The sequence below is a fragment of the Triticum dicoccoides genome, chromosome 6A (genome assembly GCF_002162155.2).
Source record: "Triticum dicoccoides isolate Atlit2015 ecotype Zavitan chromosome 6A, WEW_v2.0, whole genome shotgun sequence".
NCBI classification, from domain to species: Eukaryota; Viridiplantae; Streptophyta; class Magnoliopsida; order Poales; family Poaceae; genus Triticum; species Triticum dicoccoides.
Window position 1 is genome coordinate 208,311,501 of NC_041390.1, and position 19,388 is coordinate 208,330,888.

Consider the following 19,388-nt stretch of genomic DNA (forward strand, 5'->3'; position numbering starts at 1 on the left):
CCGTGAGCCCGCGCCTCTCTCTCTCTCTCCCTCTCTCTCTCTCGCTTGCGCGCTCGCGCCGCCTGTCGCCGCGCGCCGACCACGTCGTCGTGCCGCGCTGCCTTGCCGCAGCTCCGCCGCGGCCTCCGCTGCCCCCCTCGTGCACGTTAGCTCTCCCATTGCGTAGTGGTATGTTTAAGATAGCCTCTGCGTCTGGTGCTAGGAAAGTGTTACAGATTAGATCATCCTTCCATCTCCAATTTACATCATCAATTAACTCCTGAACAAACTGGATTAGAGAATTGGCTGGCCTAATCATAGGGAACATGCGTATTGTACCTGGGATCCACTTGTCATTCCAAACAGAGATGGAACTGCCATCCCCAACACGCATAATCAGACCAGCTCGAAGAGCTTCCCGCCCAGCCACAATAGCTCTCCATATGGCAGAGGATGATTGCGACATTGTTGCATGCATGAAACCAGTATTTGGGAAGTACCTGCTCTTCATAACACGAGCACATAAAGAGTCTAGGCTGGTCATGAACCTCCAACCATGTTTCCCTAGGAGAGCAATGTTGAAGAGTTCCATATCACGGAAGCCCATTCCGCCGTTAATTTTTGGAGATGCGAGCGACTTCCACGATATCCAGTGCAAAGACCGTTTATCAAGTGAGCTGCTCCACCAATATTTCGCCATGTTTGCTGTATACTTCTTGCAAACTTTCTTCGTGAGGCAGAAACAGGACATGTTGAAGGTAGGTATTGCTTGCACTATTGATTTCACAAGAATTTCACGTCCTGCACAAGCAAAATTCCTTTCAGACCATCCTTGCATGCTAGTCCGCGCCCGATCGCCAATATGATCAAACGTCTCGCTGGTGATCCTTCCCACTGCTGTAGGAAGACCAAGGTAGCGCTCACTGAATGCCTCCACGCAAATACCCAACCTTTGCTTCACTATGTGGCGTCTCCCTGTTGGCGTATTCGAAGAGAAGAAAACCGAGCTTTTTGTTTTATTCACACTCTGCCCCGAACAGTCTGCATAAATTTGTAAGACTAGCAAAAATGTCCGTGCGTTGCTACGGAAGACGCAATTAATGTGTATTTAAATTTGGTTAGAATTAAATGGGCAAAACACAATGATACGGGAGTAGCAAGTTTTCTACCGATTCCAAATGGACTTTAATTTTCTATATAGAGCTATAATTCATCATCATATTGTAAGTTAAAATAGAACTGGTTATCTTCTATCCCAGCTTGAAATATATTCCATGATGGTTGTAGATGTGGTGTTGGGATGTGCTAGGTGGCTGGTGAGCACCAGTTGTCAGTGATCCGTGCCGTTTTCACACAATATTAACAAAGTAAAAAGTGGAAATACATGCATTTTACACAAACAATTCTAAAAAATAAAAATAGTAGGTATCAAGCTCTAGAGGTCCTAAAACATGTTTTCAATTGTAATAATGAGAAGACGTACGTACTGCCTTATCTCTCTAAATAACATTAATATTAATAAAAAAGCTTTGATAATGAGATCACACGGTTGATTGACATATTAATACTATTTATGGAAGACTTTATTTGACTCTATAGCATGCTATTTTCTTTTATTATTGGGCACGTAGAGATCGGTAGGGGGAAAAATGTTATTAGCGCCGATACAACCGTCCATAAAAAAATTATACATTTCTAGAGACACATTATTGTTACTAATTCTTCTTTTCATCACCATTGTCAATGGTGGTCACGTTTGTTCGGATCACACAGTCCTCCTCGCCCGTCTTCAAATATTCGGACGAGACTTGCCTGCTCCCAAATATTAGATTAGAAAAGAAAAAGGAAAAAGGACAGCCATAGGATGAAGTGGGAGCACGGATGGGAGCATGGGAAGGGAGCAGGCAAGCCGGATCCCAAATATTCAGCCCACAATCAAATCCTCCCTTTTAATTATTTAGCCTCTCCTCGACCGTCTTCAAATATTCAGCCCACAATCAAATCCTCCCTTTTAGTTATTAGCCTCACATAAATCCCAGTCATTTAAATATTCTCGCAATCCCATCACAATCCTTCCTTGCCTTATTAAGGATCCCATAAATTTAAATATTCTGCCACACCATCCTTCCTTTATATTCTTCCGAGCCCACACCATCCTTCCTTTGAATTAGCCACGCACAATAATTACCCCATCCACTTAATTAGCTGCCCCTTTTTCACGGCTGTTTGTTAATTACTGCGGCGGCTGGTATTTTAACTGGTTTGACTATGTTTGAAATTGCGAGGTGGGACTATTCTGCACGTAATATGTTTATCTCAGTTGGTTGTCCTGATTGAAAGAATTATAATAGATCTCAGGTTCGATTCTGTATTGTAGCGGTTTCTTTTTTCTTTCTCTAAGACCTAAGATAAGAAAGCCCACTCACGTGCACGCGGCCCATAAGGAGGCCCATGTTTTTTGCGGTTAGTTAGATGGGCTGGCGTGGCTCTCCGTACCTGTACGTACGATTCTTTTAAAATTCCATCGAGGAGAGGAGACGTGGAGCAAGGTAGAATAGAAAATAGTGCCACCTCGTAGGGACCAGCAAAAGAGACCACGTACGGAAAGTAAAAAAAAATATAACGGTGAACCCGGAGACCCAATCCGTGCTTTATTATTAGGGAGAGATTTGATTCAATCTGTCGACACTCTCCACCGTCGCACTAATGAAGATGAGGCTGTCATCGGCGAAGAGTAGATGGTTGATCCAGGGTGACCTGCATGACACCTGAATACCTCTGTCCACAAAATGTCCACCAAAATGATTTAACAAGGAGGTTAGTCCTTCTGCACATAATAGAAACAGGAAGGGGGACGCAGGGCAACCTTGTCTCAGTCCTCTAGATGGGGTGAAGGAAGGTAGTAATTCACCATTCATCCGAACTGAGAATCTGACGGAAGTGACGCACCTCATAATCAGACGAACAAAAGGAGCATCGAAGCCCAGTCTAAGAAGCATTGCTTCCAGGTAATGCCACTCCACCCGGTCATATGCCTTCATCATATCCAACTTAACGGCACATGAAAATTGTTTTCCTTTCTTCCTTCTTTTCATCGAATGTATACTCTCGAAAGCAACAAGCACATTATCTGTGATGAGTAGTCCCGGGACGAACGCACTCTGTTCCTCTCCCACTATCGCATCCATCCAAGGTTTCAAACGGTTGGTTATAGCTTTTGCCGCAATTTTATACGGCACTGGAGAGAGCGATATAGGTCGGTACTGTGAGATAGACTGGGGGTGTCTCACCTTCGGAATGAGAGTAATTGAAGTGTCATTTCTACCCACTGGCATCTCTCCCCCGTTCAGAAAATCCAATACTACCGGCACTAGGTCCTTTTCCACAAGAGCCCAATGTCGCTGAAAGAAACCTGTTGTAAAACTGTCCACTCCCGGCGCCTTTGAGGGTGCCATCTGGAACAGCGTCGCCTTAACTTCAGCGGCAACATAGGGCTTGGTCAGTTTGTATTCATTTCCTCGCTGACCCGCGCTGGTAAAAACTGAAGCAAGCCCTCCATGTCATTAAAACCTTGAGAGGTGTAGAGCATCTGATAAAAGGATTGAACCTCTTCTTTGTCCTCTTCGGGTGTTTGACAGGTCGTATCATCCCGTCTTCTCAGCCTCAAGATTTTTTTCATACGCTTACGCTGTCTTGCTTGGGCTTGAAAATATGACGTATTCCGATCACCGGCTCGCAACCAGCGGACTCGCGATCGCTGTCGCACCCATACTTCTTCCTGCCGAAGAGCTTCTCTCAATTTTTGTGCTGTAACTACCTCCTCATCAGAAGGACCACGCCCCACTGAATGTTTCCGGAGAGTTTCTAGCTTCTTCTACAACTTTTTAACAGTCCGGGAAAGGTTCCCAAACTCCCGGGCACCCCAGGTACCCAGTTCGCCCTGTAGTTGTTGCAGGGTGCCGGCTATACCTGCAAGTCCATGTCCCCGATGTAGCCTCTTCCATGATTCATTTACAAGCTCATCATAGTCTGCATGAGACTGCCATACATTCTCATAACGGAACTGCTTCTTCCCTTTATTATTCATAAGTTGATGCTCACTAAGTTCAATTATAAGAAAACAATGATCAGATTCTATGGAACTGACATGTCTAACTCGAGTAAGGGGAAAAAGATTGAAAAAATCCTCATTTGCGAGCGCACGATCGAGTCGTGCTTTCACATTCGCTTCCCCTTGCTGTTTGTTATCCCATGTGTATTCCAAGCCATTCCACCCTAGATCCTGTAGGGCGCACTCTTGCACCACCTCGCGGAAGGCCCGCATCTGCCACTCCGGCCGTGCCGCCCGGCTGAAGTGCTCGGACCCATACAAGGTCTCATTAAAATCACCAACACAGATCCAAGCTCGATGTTGGATCGCATAAAGAGTTCTCATGAAGCGCTAGCTATGGTAACGATTCTCTGCTCTCGGTGCTCCATAGAAACCTGTAAATCTCCATGGCGGAGAAACTTGTCCCTCCTTCTTAACTATGACGTCAATATGACTCAGACTATAATTCTTCAACTCAACTGAAACTTCCTTCGACCAGAACAGTCCAACACCACCACTCAGACCATCACTATCGATTGCGAAACAACCCGCAAACCCCAACGTGAGTTTCAGGTTTTCCACTCTCTTTGCCCTTATTTTAGTTTCCATTACAAATAAAAGGGCAGGACCTTCTTGCTTCACAATGCTGCGAAGCTCGCGAACTGCCTCGAGGTTCCCAAGCCCCCGGCAGTTCCAGCTCATGCAATTCATTTGGACGGGCAGGGCTGCACCGTAGCCTCTGCCGAATTTTCTGGTGTTGGCTTCTTCTTCCTAAGCCTGTCCTTTTCATTCTGCCCCTCTGAACCATCCTCACTATTGCTCATGTCATCATGCTCCACAGCAGATTTGAACAATAGTGGTTGATTAACTCTTCGGTATTCCTGGGTAGGCACCTCCTTTCTTTTTGGTAAGCGAGATTTGATCGGTGAGGTAACCTCCATAGTAGTTTTGCCCGTAGCAACATTACTAGAGTTCTTTGATTCTCGTTTGGTGGTGCTGGCTGTAGTGTGCTCTCTCTTCGTACTGTCACCCGAGAAATCTTTCCTCCTCTTCTCCGGAGCACGCAGGCCTGCCCCAAAGGGGAGATCTCCGTTCTTGTCTCTCTTCCCCGGGGTAGGGCAAAAGAGCTCCGAATGTCCCAAGCGGCCACAGGAGAAACAGAAGTGCGGCACATTTTCATATTGTATCTCATACAAGTCTTGCTTCTTCCTCCTGGTCGATTCAATTAAAATCCACCTCCTCAGAGGTTTACTCACATCAATGGTGACTCTCGCGCGCAAATAACCTACCGTGTGGTCAAACTGCACCGAGGAAGCCTTCTTATCAATCTGCTTTGCGATTTCTTTGCCCCATACATCATCCCTGAGATTGTAGGGAAGATTGATAACTCGTGCCCATAACTGCAGTCGGTCAAAACTCACCTCATCCGGCCTCATACACTCCTCAAATTCAGCAAGGATTACCGCGTTCTTGCTCACATGCCACGGCGATCCGTCCCAGATCTAATCTCTGTCTCTCTTGGATTCAAACACAGCCACGAACATATTATCTCCCATGGACGTGAACTTCAACCCCCTAGGGTTTCCCCAAGCTGGGCGGAGGGCATTGCTTATGGTTCGGATATGGAGGAGATTGCGGTTCAAAACCTTCCCTGCAAGTAGCCACTTCACCGGAGCTTCGTCTTCCCGATCATCAATAACTAGAGGCGTCGCCTCCTTGTCAGTGATCCCGAGTTTTCCAAGGGCCTCTTCCAGTTGAGCCCTAGCCGCGCCCGACGATCCTGGTGCCGCCTGCGCCTTCTCTCCTTGGTTCTCTGTCCGCCCAGGCGTGGGATTAGACCCACCCCCCTGCCGGCGCCCGATGAGGACATCTTGCCCGGCCAATCACGCACCCCGCCAATCAAGATCTGGCGAGCGCCGCCGTGCTCCACGAAACCCTAATCGCCTAAGCGGAGGCTCCTAGGTTTCCGAAAAATCTTTATCATGGGCTGGAACATCTAGTTACAGGGCCAGAAAAAAATGGCCCAGTATACATACCAGTTGACAAATACAACCACGCCCAGTGCGGGCATCGCTATTCCTCGCGTTCAGCGAGTCGAGGCATCTGACTCGCTGAAGCGCGTGAGCGTCTAGGCTGGGCCACCCGCGCTGGCAACACCGGCATGTTCCTTAGTTTTATTTATTTTTACATTTTTTGTTTTTGTTTTCATTTTTTATACTTTAAAAATATTATATATATATATATATATATATTAAAAACACTCTTCAAAAATACATTTGATAAAATATTGAATAAGTATTAAAAAATGTTGAACAAGAATTTGTAAAATGTTGAGCAAGTATTTGAAAAATGTTGAACAAGTATTAAAAATGTTGAAAAAATATTTTAAATATTTTGAATAGGTATTAAAAAAAATATTGAACAAGTATATAAAAAATGATGAACATGTATTTAAAAATGTTGAGCAAAAATTTGATAAATGTTGAACAAGTATTTGAAAATGTTGAATAAGTATTAAAACTGTTCGACAGTATTTTAAAAATGTTGAATAGATATTAGAAAATGTTGAACGAGTATAATACAATGTTGAACAAGTATTTGAAAATGTTGAATAAGTATTAAAAATGTTGATCAAGCATTTGATTTTTTTTTGAATAACTATGAAAATGTTGAACAAGTTTTTGAGAAATGTTGAACGTGTATACAAAAAATGTTGACCACTTATACAAAAAATATTTTTGACATATATGAAAATGTAGAGTGAAAACGAAAGCAAACATAAAAAACAAAGGAGAAAGGAGAAACAAAAAATGAAAAAGGAGGAAAAAAACGAAGGGACAAATGCAAAAAAGAAAGGAAAAGTTGGAGAAGAGAAAAGAAAAGAAGAAAAATGAATAAGCATTAAAAGAGGAGAAATAGAAAAGAAAGCTCTGGTCTTTTACATCAACTAGGGTGCGAACGCGGAATGATAAGTGGCATAGCGGCTAGCAACTCTATGTAGTCAATCTGTGGTTGGATGGTTAGAGGGACTATGATATCCTCGATCCACCAGGATTCAAGTTCGAGACGTTCACGTTGACGATGAGGTGACTACGGTGACTTCGTAAATTTCAAGATAATATGCCGGCTCAGTCTTTCGAAGATGCTCATAGAAATAGAGTGTGTACATGTTTATAAGGGTGAGTGTCTGCGCGTGTATATAAGCACTTGCGTCTGTACTGTGTTAAGAAAAAAAAACTCTATGCAGTATAGAATCGAACCCAGGCCCTCATTTTCTCTTACTTTTTCTATTTCTAAACGGTTCAGCGAGCCTCGCTGAATGCGAGAAATAGTCCTCGCGGCCCAGTCCACATCGAGCAGAGCCCTTCCTCCCGACACGGCGACGCCCTCGCACAGCACTGTGCCACTTCCCGACATCGACGCCCAGCCGCCTCGCCGTCGCCGTTCCTCGCGACCTCACCGCCGGTCGCCAGTCGGAGCCCGGATCCCAGCCTCCCGGCGCCCACGCCTCTCCTTCCCGCCCGGCCGGACGGCCCTCTGGTCCAGCCGCGCCTCCCTGCCCACGCCCCTCCCTGCGCACAGCCGTGCCCCTGCCGCCGGCCGGAAGCCTGGCGCCCCTGCCCTCGCCCCCCTGCAAGTTTGGCGGCAGCCACTGCCGCTCAGTCACCACACCAGCCTCCGGAATTGAAGGTACCGAAATACCCTAATTTCTGATTTAGGGTTTCATTTTTGCACTATTCATACATAATTTTGCACATAATTTCGGCCTAGTCACATACATTGAGAGGGATGCTTTCTCAGAGGTGAATGAAGCTGATATAATTGATATCTTCATGGCAATGCAAAAACGTAGGCCAGAAACAGTCTTTTTGAATTTCTCAAGGTATGCACTATCTACTACTTCCTCTGTTCCAAATTACTCGTCGCAGAAATGGATGTATGTAGAATTAAAATACATCTAGATACATCCATACCTGCGACAAGTAATTCGGAACGGAGGGAGTTGTTGGAAATATGCCCTAGAGGCAATAATAAAAGTATTATTATTATATTTCCTTGTTCATGATAATTGTCTTTTATTCATGCTATAACTGTATTATCCGGAAATCGTAATACACGTGTGAATACATAGACCACAATATGTCCCTAGTGAGCCTCTAGTTGACTAGCTCGTTGTGATCAACAGATAGTCATGGTTTCCTGGCTATGGACATTGGATGTCGTTGATAACGGGATCACATCATTAGGAGAATGATGTGATGGACAAGACCCAATCCTAAGACTAGCACAAAAGATCATGTAGTTCATTTGCTAGAGCTTTGCCAATGTCAAGTATCTCTTCCTTTGACCATGAGATCGTGTAACTCCTGGATACCGTAGGAGTGCTTTGGGTGTATCAAATGTCACAACGTAACTGGGTGACTATAAAGGTGCACTACAGGTATCTCCGAAAGTACCTATTGTTTTATGCGGATCGAGACTGGGATTTGTCACTCCGTGTAAACGGAGAGGTATCTCTGGGCCCACTCGGTAGGACATCATCATATGCGCAATGTGACCAAGGAGTTGATCACGGGATGATGTGTTACGGAACGAGTAAAGTGACTTGCCGGTAACGAGATTGAACAAGGTATTGGATACCGACGATCGAATCTCGGGCAAGTAAAATACCGCTAGACAAAGGGAATTGTATACGGGATCGATTGAGTCCTTGACATCGTGGTTCATCTGATGAGATCATCGTGGAACATGTGGGAGCCAACATGGGTATCCAGATCCCGCTGTTGGTTACTGACCGGAGAACGTCTCGGTCATGTCTGCATGTCTCCCGAACCCGTAGGGTCTACACACTTAAGGTTCGATGACGCTAGGGTTATAAAGGAAGCTTGTATGTGGTTACCGAATGTTGTTCGGAGTCCCGGATGAGATCCCGGACGTCACGAGGAGTTCCGGAATGGTCCGGAGGTAAAGATTTATATATAGGAAGTCCTGTTTCGGCCATCGGGACAAGTTTCGGGGTCATCGGTATTGTACCGGGACCACCGGAAGGGTCCGGGGGCCCACCGGGTGGGGCCACCTGCCCCGGGGGGCCACATGGGCTGTAGGGGGTGCGCCTTGGCCTACATGGGCCAAGGGCACCAGCCCCTAGAGGCCCATGCGCCAAGATAAAGGAAAAAGGGGAGAGTCCTAAAGGGGGAAGGCACCTCCGAGGTGCCTTGAGGAGGATGGACTCCTCCCCCCCTCCTTAGCCGCACCCCTTTCTTGGAGTAGGGGGCAAGGCTGCGCCTCCCCCTTCTCCCCTGCCCCTATATATAGTGGAGGGGAGGGAGGGCATCCACACCTGAGCCCTTGGCGCCTCCCTCCCTCCCGTGACACCTCCTCCTCTCCCGTAGGTGCTTGGCGAAGCCCTGCAGGATTGCCACGCTCCTCCATCACCACCACGCCGTTGTGCTGCTGCTGGATGGAGTCTTCCTAAACCTATCCCTCTCTCCTTGCTGGATCAAGGCGTGGGAGACATCATCGAGCTGTACGTGTGTTGAACGCGGAGGTGCTGTCCGTTCGGCACTAGATCATCGGTGATTTGAATCACGGCGAGTACGACTCCATCAACCCCGTTCACTTGAACACTTCCGCTTAGCGATCTACAAGGGTATGTAGATGCACTCTCTTTCTACTCGTTGCTGGTCTCTCCATAGATAGATCTTGGTGTTACGTAGGAAAATTTTTGAATTTCTGCTACGTTCCCCAACAGTGGCATCAAGAGCTAGGTCTATTGCGTAGATTCTTTGCACGAGTAGAACACAAAGTAGTTGTGGGCGTTGATGTTGTTCAATATGCTTACCGTTACTAGTCCAATCTTGTTTCGATGGTATTGTGGGATGAAGCGGCCCGGACCGACCTTACACGTACTCTTACGTGAGACAGGTTCCACCGATTGACATGCACTTGGTGCATAAGGTGGCTAGCGGGTGCCAGTCTCTCCCACTTTAGTCGGAACGGATTCGATGAAAAGGGTCCTTATGAAGGGTAAATAGCAATTGGCATATCACGTTGTGGTCTTGCGTAGGTAAGAAACGTTCTTGCTAGAAACCCATAGCAGCCACGTAAAACATGCAAACAACAATTAGAGGACGTCTAACTTGTTTTTGCAGGGTATGCTATGTGATGTGATATGGCCAAGAAGAATGTGATGAATGATATGTGATGTATGAGATTGATCATGTTCTTGTAATAGGATTCACGACTTGCATGTCGATGAGTATGACAACCGGCAGGAGCCATAGGAGTTGTCTTTATTTTTTGTATGACCTGCGTGTCATTGAAGAACGCCATGTAAACTACTTTACTTTATTGCTAAACGCGTTAGCCATAGAAGTAGAAGTAGTCGTTGGCGTGACAACTTCATGAAGACACGATGATGGAGATCATGATGATGGAGATCATGGTGTCAAGCCGGTGACAAGATGATCATGGAGCCCCGAAGATGAAGATCAAAGGAGCTATATGATATTGGCCATATCATGTCACTACTCTATTTGATTGCATGTGATGTTTATCATGTTTATGCATCTTGTTTGCTTAGAACGACGGTAGTAAATAAGATGATCCCTTACAAAATTTCAAGAAGTGTTCTCCCCTAACTGTGCACCGTTGCTACAGTTCGTCGCTTCTAAGCACCACGTGATGATCGGGTGTGATGGATTCTTACGTTCACATACAACGGGTGTAAGACAGTTTTACACAGCGAAAACACTTAGGGTTAACTTGACGAGCCTAGCATGTGCAGACATGGCCTCGGAACACAGAGACCGAAAGGTCGAGCATGAGTCGTATAGTAGATACGATCAACATGAAGATGTTCACCGATGTTAACTAGTCCGTCTCACGTGATGACCGGACACGGGCTAGTTGACTCGGATCATGTGATCACTTAGATGACCAGAGGGATGTCTATCTGAGTGGGAGTTCATAAGATGAACTTAATTATCCTGAACATAGTCAAAAGACCTTTTGCAAATTATGTCGTAGTTCACGCTATAGTTCTACTGTTTTAGTTATGTTCCTAGAGAGAATATAGTTGAAAGTTGACAGTAGCAATTATGCGGACAGTAGAAAGCTTATGTCCTTAATGCACTGCTCAGTGTGCTGAACCCCAAACGTCGTTTGTGGATGTTTCGAACATCGAACATACACGTTTTAATAACTACGTGATAGTTCAGTTAAATGGTTTAAGTAGAGGCACTAAAGACGTTTTCGAAACATCGCGGAACATATGAGATGTTTCGAGGGCTGAAATTGGGATTTCAGGCTCGTGCCCGCGTCAAGAGGTATGAGACCTCCGAGGATTTTCTTAGCCTGCAAACTAAGGGAGAAAAGCTCAATCGTTGAGCTTGTGCTCAGATTGTCTGAGTGCAACAATCACTTGAATCAAGTGGGAGTTGATCTTCCATATGAAATAGTGATAGTTTCTCCGAAGTCATTACCACCAAGCTGCTAGAGCTTCCTGATGAACTATAATATATCAGGGACATATATGATGATCCTTGAGACATTCGCGATGTTTGACACCGCGAAAGTAGAAATCAAGAAGGAGCATCAATTGTTGATGGTTGATGAAACCACTAGTTTCAAGAAGGGCAAGGGAAAGAAGGGATACTTCATGAAACGGCAAATCAGCTGCTGCACCAATGAAGAAACCCGAGGTTGAACCCAAACCCGAGACTAAGTGCTTCTGTAAATAAGGGGAACAACCACTCGAGCAGGATTACCCTAGATACTTGGTAGATGAGAAGGCTGGCAAGGTCGATAGAAGTATATTGGATATACATTATGTTAATGTGTACTTTACTAGTACTCCTAGTAGCACCAGGGTATAAGATACCGGTTCGGTTGCTAAGTATTAGTAACTCGAAATAAAAGCTACGGAATAAACGGAGACTAGCTAAAGGTGAGCTGACGATATATGTTGGAAGTGTTTCCAAGGTTGATATGATCAAGCATCGCACGCTCCCTCTACCACAGAGATTGGTGTTTGCGTTGAGCATAGACATGATTGGATTATGTCTATCGCAATACGGTTATTCATTTAAGGAGAATAATGGTTACTCTGTTTATTTGAATAATACCTTCAATTGTCTTACACCTAAAATGTATGGTTTATTGAATCTCGATCGTAGTGATACACATTTTCATGCCAAAAGATATAAGATAATAATGATAGTACCACTTCCTTGTGGCACTGCCATGTAAGTCATAATGGTATAAAATGCATGAAGAAGCTCCATGTTGATGGATCTTTGGACTCACTCGTTTTTGAAAAGTTTGAGACATGCGAACCATGTCTATTGGTGTATATGCATGAAGAAACTCCATGCAAATGGATCGTTCGGACTCACTTGATTTTGAATCACTTGAGATATGCAAATCATACCACATGGGCAAGATGACTGAAAAGCCTCATTTTCAGTAAGATGGAACAAGATAGCAACTTGTTGGAAGTAACACATTTTGATGTGTGCAGTCGAATGAGTGCTGAGGCATGCAGTGAATATCGTTATGTTCTTACTTCACAGATGATTCGAGTAAATGTTGAGTATATTTACTTGATGAAACACAAGTCTGAATTATTGAATGGTTCAAGTAATTTCAGAGTAAAGTAGAAGATCATTGTGACAAGAGGATAAAATGTCTATGATATGATCATAGAGATGAATATCTGAGTTACGAGTTTTGGCACACAATTAAGACATTGTGGAAATTGTTTCGCAATTAATACCGCCTGGAACACCATAGTGTGATGGTGTGTCCGAACATCATAGTTGCACCCTATTGGAGATGGTGCGTACCATGATGTCTCTTATCGAATTACCACTATTGTTCATGGGTTAGGCATTAGAGACAACCACATTCACTTTAAATAGGGCACCACATAATTCCGTTGAGATGACACCGTATGAATTATGGTTTAGAGAAACCTAAGTTGTCGTTTCTTAAAGGTTTGGGGCTGCGACGCTTATATGAAAAAGTTTCAGGTTGATAAGCTCGAACCCAAAGCGGATAAAATGCATCTTCATAGGAAACCCAAAACAGTTGGGTATACCTCCTAATTCAGATCCGAAATCAATATGAATTGTCTCTAGAATCGGGTCCTTTCTCGAGGAAAGGTTTCTCTCGAAAGAGTTGAGTGGGAGGATGGTGGAGACTTGATGAGGTTATTGAACCATCTCTTCAACTAGTGTGTGGCAGGGCACAGGAAGTTGTTCCTGTGGCACCTACACCAATTGAAGTGGAAGCTTATGATATTGATCATGAAACTTCGGATCAAGTCACTACCAAACCTCGTGGGATGACAAGGATGCGTACTACTTCAGAGTGGTACGTAATCCTGTCTTGAAGGTCATGTTGCTAGACAACAATGAACCTACGAGCTATGGAGAAGCGATGGTGGGCCCGGATTTCGATAAATGGCTTGAGGCCATAAAATCCGAGAGAGGATCCATGTATGAGTACAGATGGATTTCAAAAGGAAGACGGACAATGATGGTAAATGTCACCATTAAGAAAGCTCGACTTGTCGTTAAGATGTTTTCCGACAAGTTCAAGGAGTTGACTACGATGAGATTTTCTCACTCGTAGCGATGCTAAGAGTCTGTTGGAATTATATTAGCGATTACTGCATTATTTATGAAATCTTGCAGATAGGATGTCAAAACATTGTTTCCTCGACGATTTTAATGAGGAAAGGTTGTATGTGATACAACCGGAAGGTTTTGTCAATCCCGAAAGATGCTAATAAGTATGCAAAGCTCCAGCAATCCTTCTAGGGACTGGAGTGAGCATCTCGGAGTTGGAATGTATGCTTTGATGATGATCAAAATTTTTTGGGTTTGTACAAAGTTTATGAGAAACTTGTATTTCCAAAGAAGTGAGTGGGAGCACTATAGAATTTCTAATGAGTATATGTTGTTGACATATTGTTGATCAGAAATGACGTAGAATTTCTGGAAAGCATATAGGGTTATTTTGAAAGTGTTTTTCAATGAAAAGCCTGGATTAAGCTACTTGAACATTGAGCATCAAGATCTATAAGGATAGATCAAAATGCTTAATAATACTTTCAAATGAGCACATACCTTGACATGATCTTGAAGGTGTTCAAGATGGACCAGTCAAAGAAGGAGTTCTTGCCTGAGTTTTAAGGTACGAAGTTAAGACTTAAAGCTCGACCACGGCAGAATAGAGAGAAAGGACGAAGGTCGTCCCCTATGCTTAAGACGTAGGCTCTTCAGTATGCTATGATGTGTACCGCACCTGAAGTGTGCCTTGCCATGAGTCAGTCAAGGGGTACAAGAGTGATCCAAGAATGGCTCACAGGACAGCGGTCAAAGTTATCCTTAGTAACTAGTGGACTAAGGAATTTTCTCGATTATGGAGGTGGTAAAAGAGTTCGTCGTAAAGGTTACGACGATGCAAGCTTGACACCTATCCGGATAGCTCTGAGTAGAGAGACCGGATACATATAATGGAGCAATAATTTAGAATAGCTCCAAGTAGAACAGTTATTTGGATTAGCTCCAAATAGAGCGTGGTAGCTGCATCTAGGAGATGACATAGAGATTTGTAAAGCAAACACGGATCTGAAAGGTTCAGACCCATTGACTAAAACCTCTCTCACAAGCAACATGATCAAACATAAAACTCATTGAGTGTTAATCACATAGTGATGTGAACTAGACTACTGACTCTAGTAAACTCTTGGGTATTAGTCACATGGTGATGTGACCTGTGAGTGTTAATCACATGACGATGTGAACTAGATTATTGACTCTAGTGCAAGTGGGAGACTGTTGGAAATATGCCCTAGAGGCAATAATAAAAGTATTATTATTATATTTCCTTGTTCATGATAATTGTCTTTTATTCATGCTATAGCTGTATTATCCGGAAATCGTAATACACGTGTGAATACATAGACCACAATATGTCCCTAGTGAGCCTCTAGTTGACTAGCTCGTTGTGATCAACAGATAGTCATGGTTTCCTGGCTATGGACATTGGATGTCGTTGATAACGGGATCACATCATTAGGAGAATGATGTGATGGACAAGACCCAATCCTAAGACTAGCACAAAAGATCGTGTAGTTCATTTGCTAGAGCTTTGCCAATGTCAAGTATCTCTTCCTTTGACCATGAGATCGTGTAACTCCTGGATACCGTAGGAGTGCTTTGGGTGTATCAAACGTCACAACGTAACTGGGTGACTATAAAGGTGCACTACATGTATCTCCGAAAGTATCTATTGTTTTATGCGGATCGAGACTGGGATTTGTCACTCCGTGTAAACGGAGAGGTATCTCTGGGCCCACTCGGTAGGACATCATCATATGCGCAATGTGACCGAGGAGTTGATCACGGGATGATGTGTTGCGGAACGAATAAAGTGACTTGCCGGTAACGAGATTGAACAAGGTATTGGATACCGACGATCGAGTCTCGGGCAAGTAACATACCGATAGACAAAGGGAATTGAATACGGGATCGATTGAGTCCTTGACATCGTGGTTCATCCGATGAGATCATCGTGGAACATGTGGGAGCCAACATGGGTATCCAGATCCTGCTGTTGGTTATTGACCGGAGAACGTCTCGGTCATGTCTGCATGTCTCCCGAACCCGTAGGGTCTACACACTTAAGGTTCGATGACGCTAGGGTTATAAAGGAAGCTTGTATGTGGTTACCGAATGTTGTTCGGAGTCCCGGATGAGATCCCGGACGTCACGAGGAGTTCCGGAATGGTCCGGAGGTAAAGATTTATATATAGGAAGTCCTGTTTCGGCCATCGGGACAAGTTTCGGGGTCATCGGTATTGTACCGGGACCACCGGAAGGGTCCCGGGGGCCCACCGGGTGGGGCCACCTGCCCCGGGGAGCCACATGGGCTGTAGGGGGTGCGCCTTGGCCTACATGGGCCAAGGGCACCAGCCCCTAGAGGCCCATGCGCCAAGATAAAGGAAAAAGGGGAGAGTCCTAAAGGGGGAAGGCACCTCCGAGGTGCCTTGAGGAGGATGGACTCCTCCCCCCCTCCTTAGCCGCACCCCTTTCTTGGAGTAGGGGGCAAGGCTGCGCCTCCCCCTTCTCCCCTGTCCCTATATATAGTGGAGGGGAGGGAGGGCATCCACACCTGAGCCCTTGGCGCCTCCCTCCCTCCCGTGACACCTCCTCCTCTCCCGTAGGTGCTTGGCGAAGCCCTGCAGGATTGCCACGCTCCTCCATCACCACCACGCCGTTGTGCTGCTGCTGGATGGAGTCTTCCTCAACCTCTCCCTCTCTCCTTGCTGGATCAAGGCGTGGGAGACATCATCGAGCTGTACGTGTGTTGAACGCGGAGGTGCTGTCCGTTCGGCACTACATCATCGGTGATTTGAATCACGGCGAGTACGACTCCATCAACCCCGTTCACTTGAACGCTTCCGCTTAGCGATCTACAAGGGTATGTAGATGCACTCTCTTTCTACTCGTTGCTGGTCTCTCCATAGATAGATCTTGGTGTTACGTAGGAAATTTTTTGAATTTCTGCTACGTTCCCCAACAGGAGTATGTTCCATGTAGTATGTAATATGTAGGCTTCTTTATGCAAAACTAAGATTTAATTGAGATTTTAGTGTGTTTGTAAGACCATATTGATCTATTTCTTTGTGATATTCGTAATTAGTTAGAATGTTCACATGTCCATATTGCTTATAATTTTTTTGGGGGGCAGACCACCCTGTCATCCCCTCTGCAGCCGGGCTCACGGAGAAGGGCGTCACCCCGCCATGATCGCCGCATCGGCGCGGCGGGTCGCTGCCGCCGCCGCTTCGTCTTCCCCGTCCGGCCATGTCTCCCAGCTGGCCTCGACGCTGAATCACCAGGTGAGTGTGGCGCGGATGAGACGCGCGCATCTACGTATCTATTTGATTTCATGCTCTAGTATGTTGCCAGGCGGTGAATAAACTTCTTTGTGGTTGCAGAGATGGATTCACGACCGGAACAAGAAGGCAATGGAGTTGGTGGCCAAGGGTTGGAGCGCCCTACAGGAGGTCGATCGCGTCATCGACTTCGCCGACCGCAACGACAAGCGACTAATCCCACTTCTCAGGGTACAGCTCTAGATTCACGTTCCCTCTCTTCCCCCATTTGGAACCATTCTGTTGTGACCTGTTGTTGGGGTTTTAACTTTTTGTTGTGCGATTCTTTCTCGGTGTCGAAGGACGCAAAGGAGAACTTTGAGCTGGCTCTAGAGATCGACAATATGAATACTCACGCGAGATGTTGGCTGGCCAAGATGCATTTCAAGTACCATGTTCCCGGGGCGTGCAAGGCAATGTGAGTTAATTTTACCTCCCATGATGTTAGTGTTAATTTACTTACTTTGCTGTGTCGTTCAACCTGCTCCTATGGCATGTACACTACTTTGTTGTTTCACTGCTATTCCAGGAATCTGTGAACGTGATGCAAACAACTAATTTTATCGTTGCTTATGTAGTTATGTTGTTGTTTTGACTCAATTTGAATCCTTTATAAGTGACCTTTTTTTTGCGAACTATCCTTTTTAAGGACCTGGCTAGTATGTAAGTGCCATGATTCTGAATACTGGATACCATTGCGCCTCAGTTAGATAGTTGCATACCAGAATTATTTCTTAGTATTTGTTTTATCTGACGGACCAGTTGCAGATAATACTGTGCTTGTTTTATCTGACAGAGCTAAAGCTGCAGGATAATTTTGTTTGCATTGCATATAATTTGGCTAGCGCTGTAGGTATACCTTGTTAATTAAGTGTTTTAGTAATATTTACATATCAGGCAGTGTGAAGAAATCTTCCATAAAAGTGTGTCTTTGTTGATGTCCAAGTCACCGCTACTTGTATGGGTCTCGTTACTCTTGTAGCTACTATGCTTAGCAGCTCATGAGAAATACTAGTTTCCCCAACAAAGTTAAGAAGTTCGTGTGAATGTCACACAGCTTTGCTTATGAATCTCGGTTGATGTTTATAAGGTGTATGCAGCATTTGGGCAATGGGGTAATGGCCTGATGGGCATTGGTATCTACTATCTAATACTCCCTCCGTTCCTAAATATAAGACCTTTTAGAGATTTCACTATGGACTACATACAGAGCAAAACGAGTGAATCTACACTCTAAAATACGTCTATATACATCTGTATGTAGTCCGTATTGAAATCTCTACAAAGTCTTATATTAAGAAACAGAGGGAATAGAAAAGAGTAACTTGAAATTTTGTGGGTCAAAACCTCTTCAAAATCCTTTTTTTTTGCGGGTGAACCTATTCAAAATCCTAACTGGAACTGAACCTTATTGTCTTGGTCAAAATGTTTAATAAACCACTGGTATGCCTCGAGTTTGGCGCTTTGAGATAATTTGTACTGGCAATATATTTGAATTGCGGTTACTAACAACATTATGTGTCCAATTAGTCAGCAATAATTGCTGCATTAGTACTTACCAGGACAGAAGATTAACGAGATTAGCAGCTCCTTGATTGGAAAAGAAAATTGGGAACGATGTTTACTTTTTTGACCTTCAATTAAATCGTAAAATATTGAGTGAGGCAAACCATCCTTTTCTTTTGCTGCGTTTTAGTAGGAACATTTATTCCGCTACCTCCACATGAAGCAAAACTTGCCTTCAGTACACATTTCATGTGAATTATGCTCATCTCTCACTTTTCATGCGTACAGTGGTGCTGCTTTGCTTGTTGAAGCTGCGAACATGGGTGATCCAGAGGCACAGTATGAACTTGGATGTCGGCTAAGAGTTGAGGTTTTCACTCTTCATCTGCTTTTGGCATCTTTCTGTTCCACCTATTTAATTCTTTTTTTTGTGGGGCACTTTATTAATCGAATATTAGTTGTTTGCTGGGCAAATGATAGTTTCATTCCTTAGACCATTTCTGTGGAATATTTCTTCACCTCAGTTGATGGTTACCTTTGTTGCTTGTAGAATGATCATGTTCAGTCTGATCAACAGGCCTTTCATTATATAGAGAAAGCTGTTGACCAGGTATGCTCGCCACCTGAATGTTGATCATATATTTTCTACTATGCTTCTTGGTAAGCATATTCAGCTTTTACCTATCTTTGAATGCAGTTGCATCCTGGTGCTTTGTATCTTCTTGGTGCTGTATATATAACTGGGGATTGCGTTAAGAGGGACATAGCTTCAGCTATGTGGTGTTTCCATAGAGCTTCAGAAAAGGTAGTAAATGAAATAGATCAACTCAAAATTATCTTATTTACTTGCAACCCATGAATCAC

The 19,388-nt window shown here is 44.5% G+C and overlaps 1 protein-coding gene across 1 annotated transcript in view; it reads left to right on the forward strand.

The window, feature by feature from the left end:
* Positions 1-7,609: 7,609 nt before the first annotated feature.
* Positions 7,610-19,388, forward strand: part of LOC119316611 — a 12,531-nt gene continuing 752 nt past the window's right edge. Inside the window, exons 1-8 of the mRNA XM_037590967.1 lie at positions 7,610-7,759; positions 7,871-7,952; positions 16,832-16,982; positions 17,082-17,210; positions 17,321-17,436; positions 18,813-18,894; positions 19,075-19,134; positions 19,222-19,332. Coding sequence (XP_037446864.1) covers positions 7,903-7,952; positions 16,832-16,982; positions 17,082-17,210; positions 17,321-17,436; positions 18,813-18,894; positions 19,075-19,134; positions 19,222-19,332 — 699 coding nt within the window. The 5' untranslated portion in view covers positions 7,610-7,759; positions 7,871-7,902. The remainder of the gene's footprint in view (positions 7,760-7,870; positions 7,953-16,831; positions 16,983-17,081; positions 17,211-17,320; positions 17,437-18,812; positions 18,895-19,074; positions 19,135-19,221; positions 19,333-19,388) is intronic.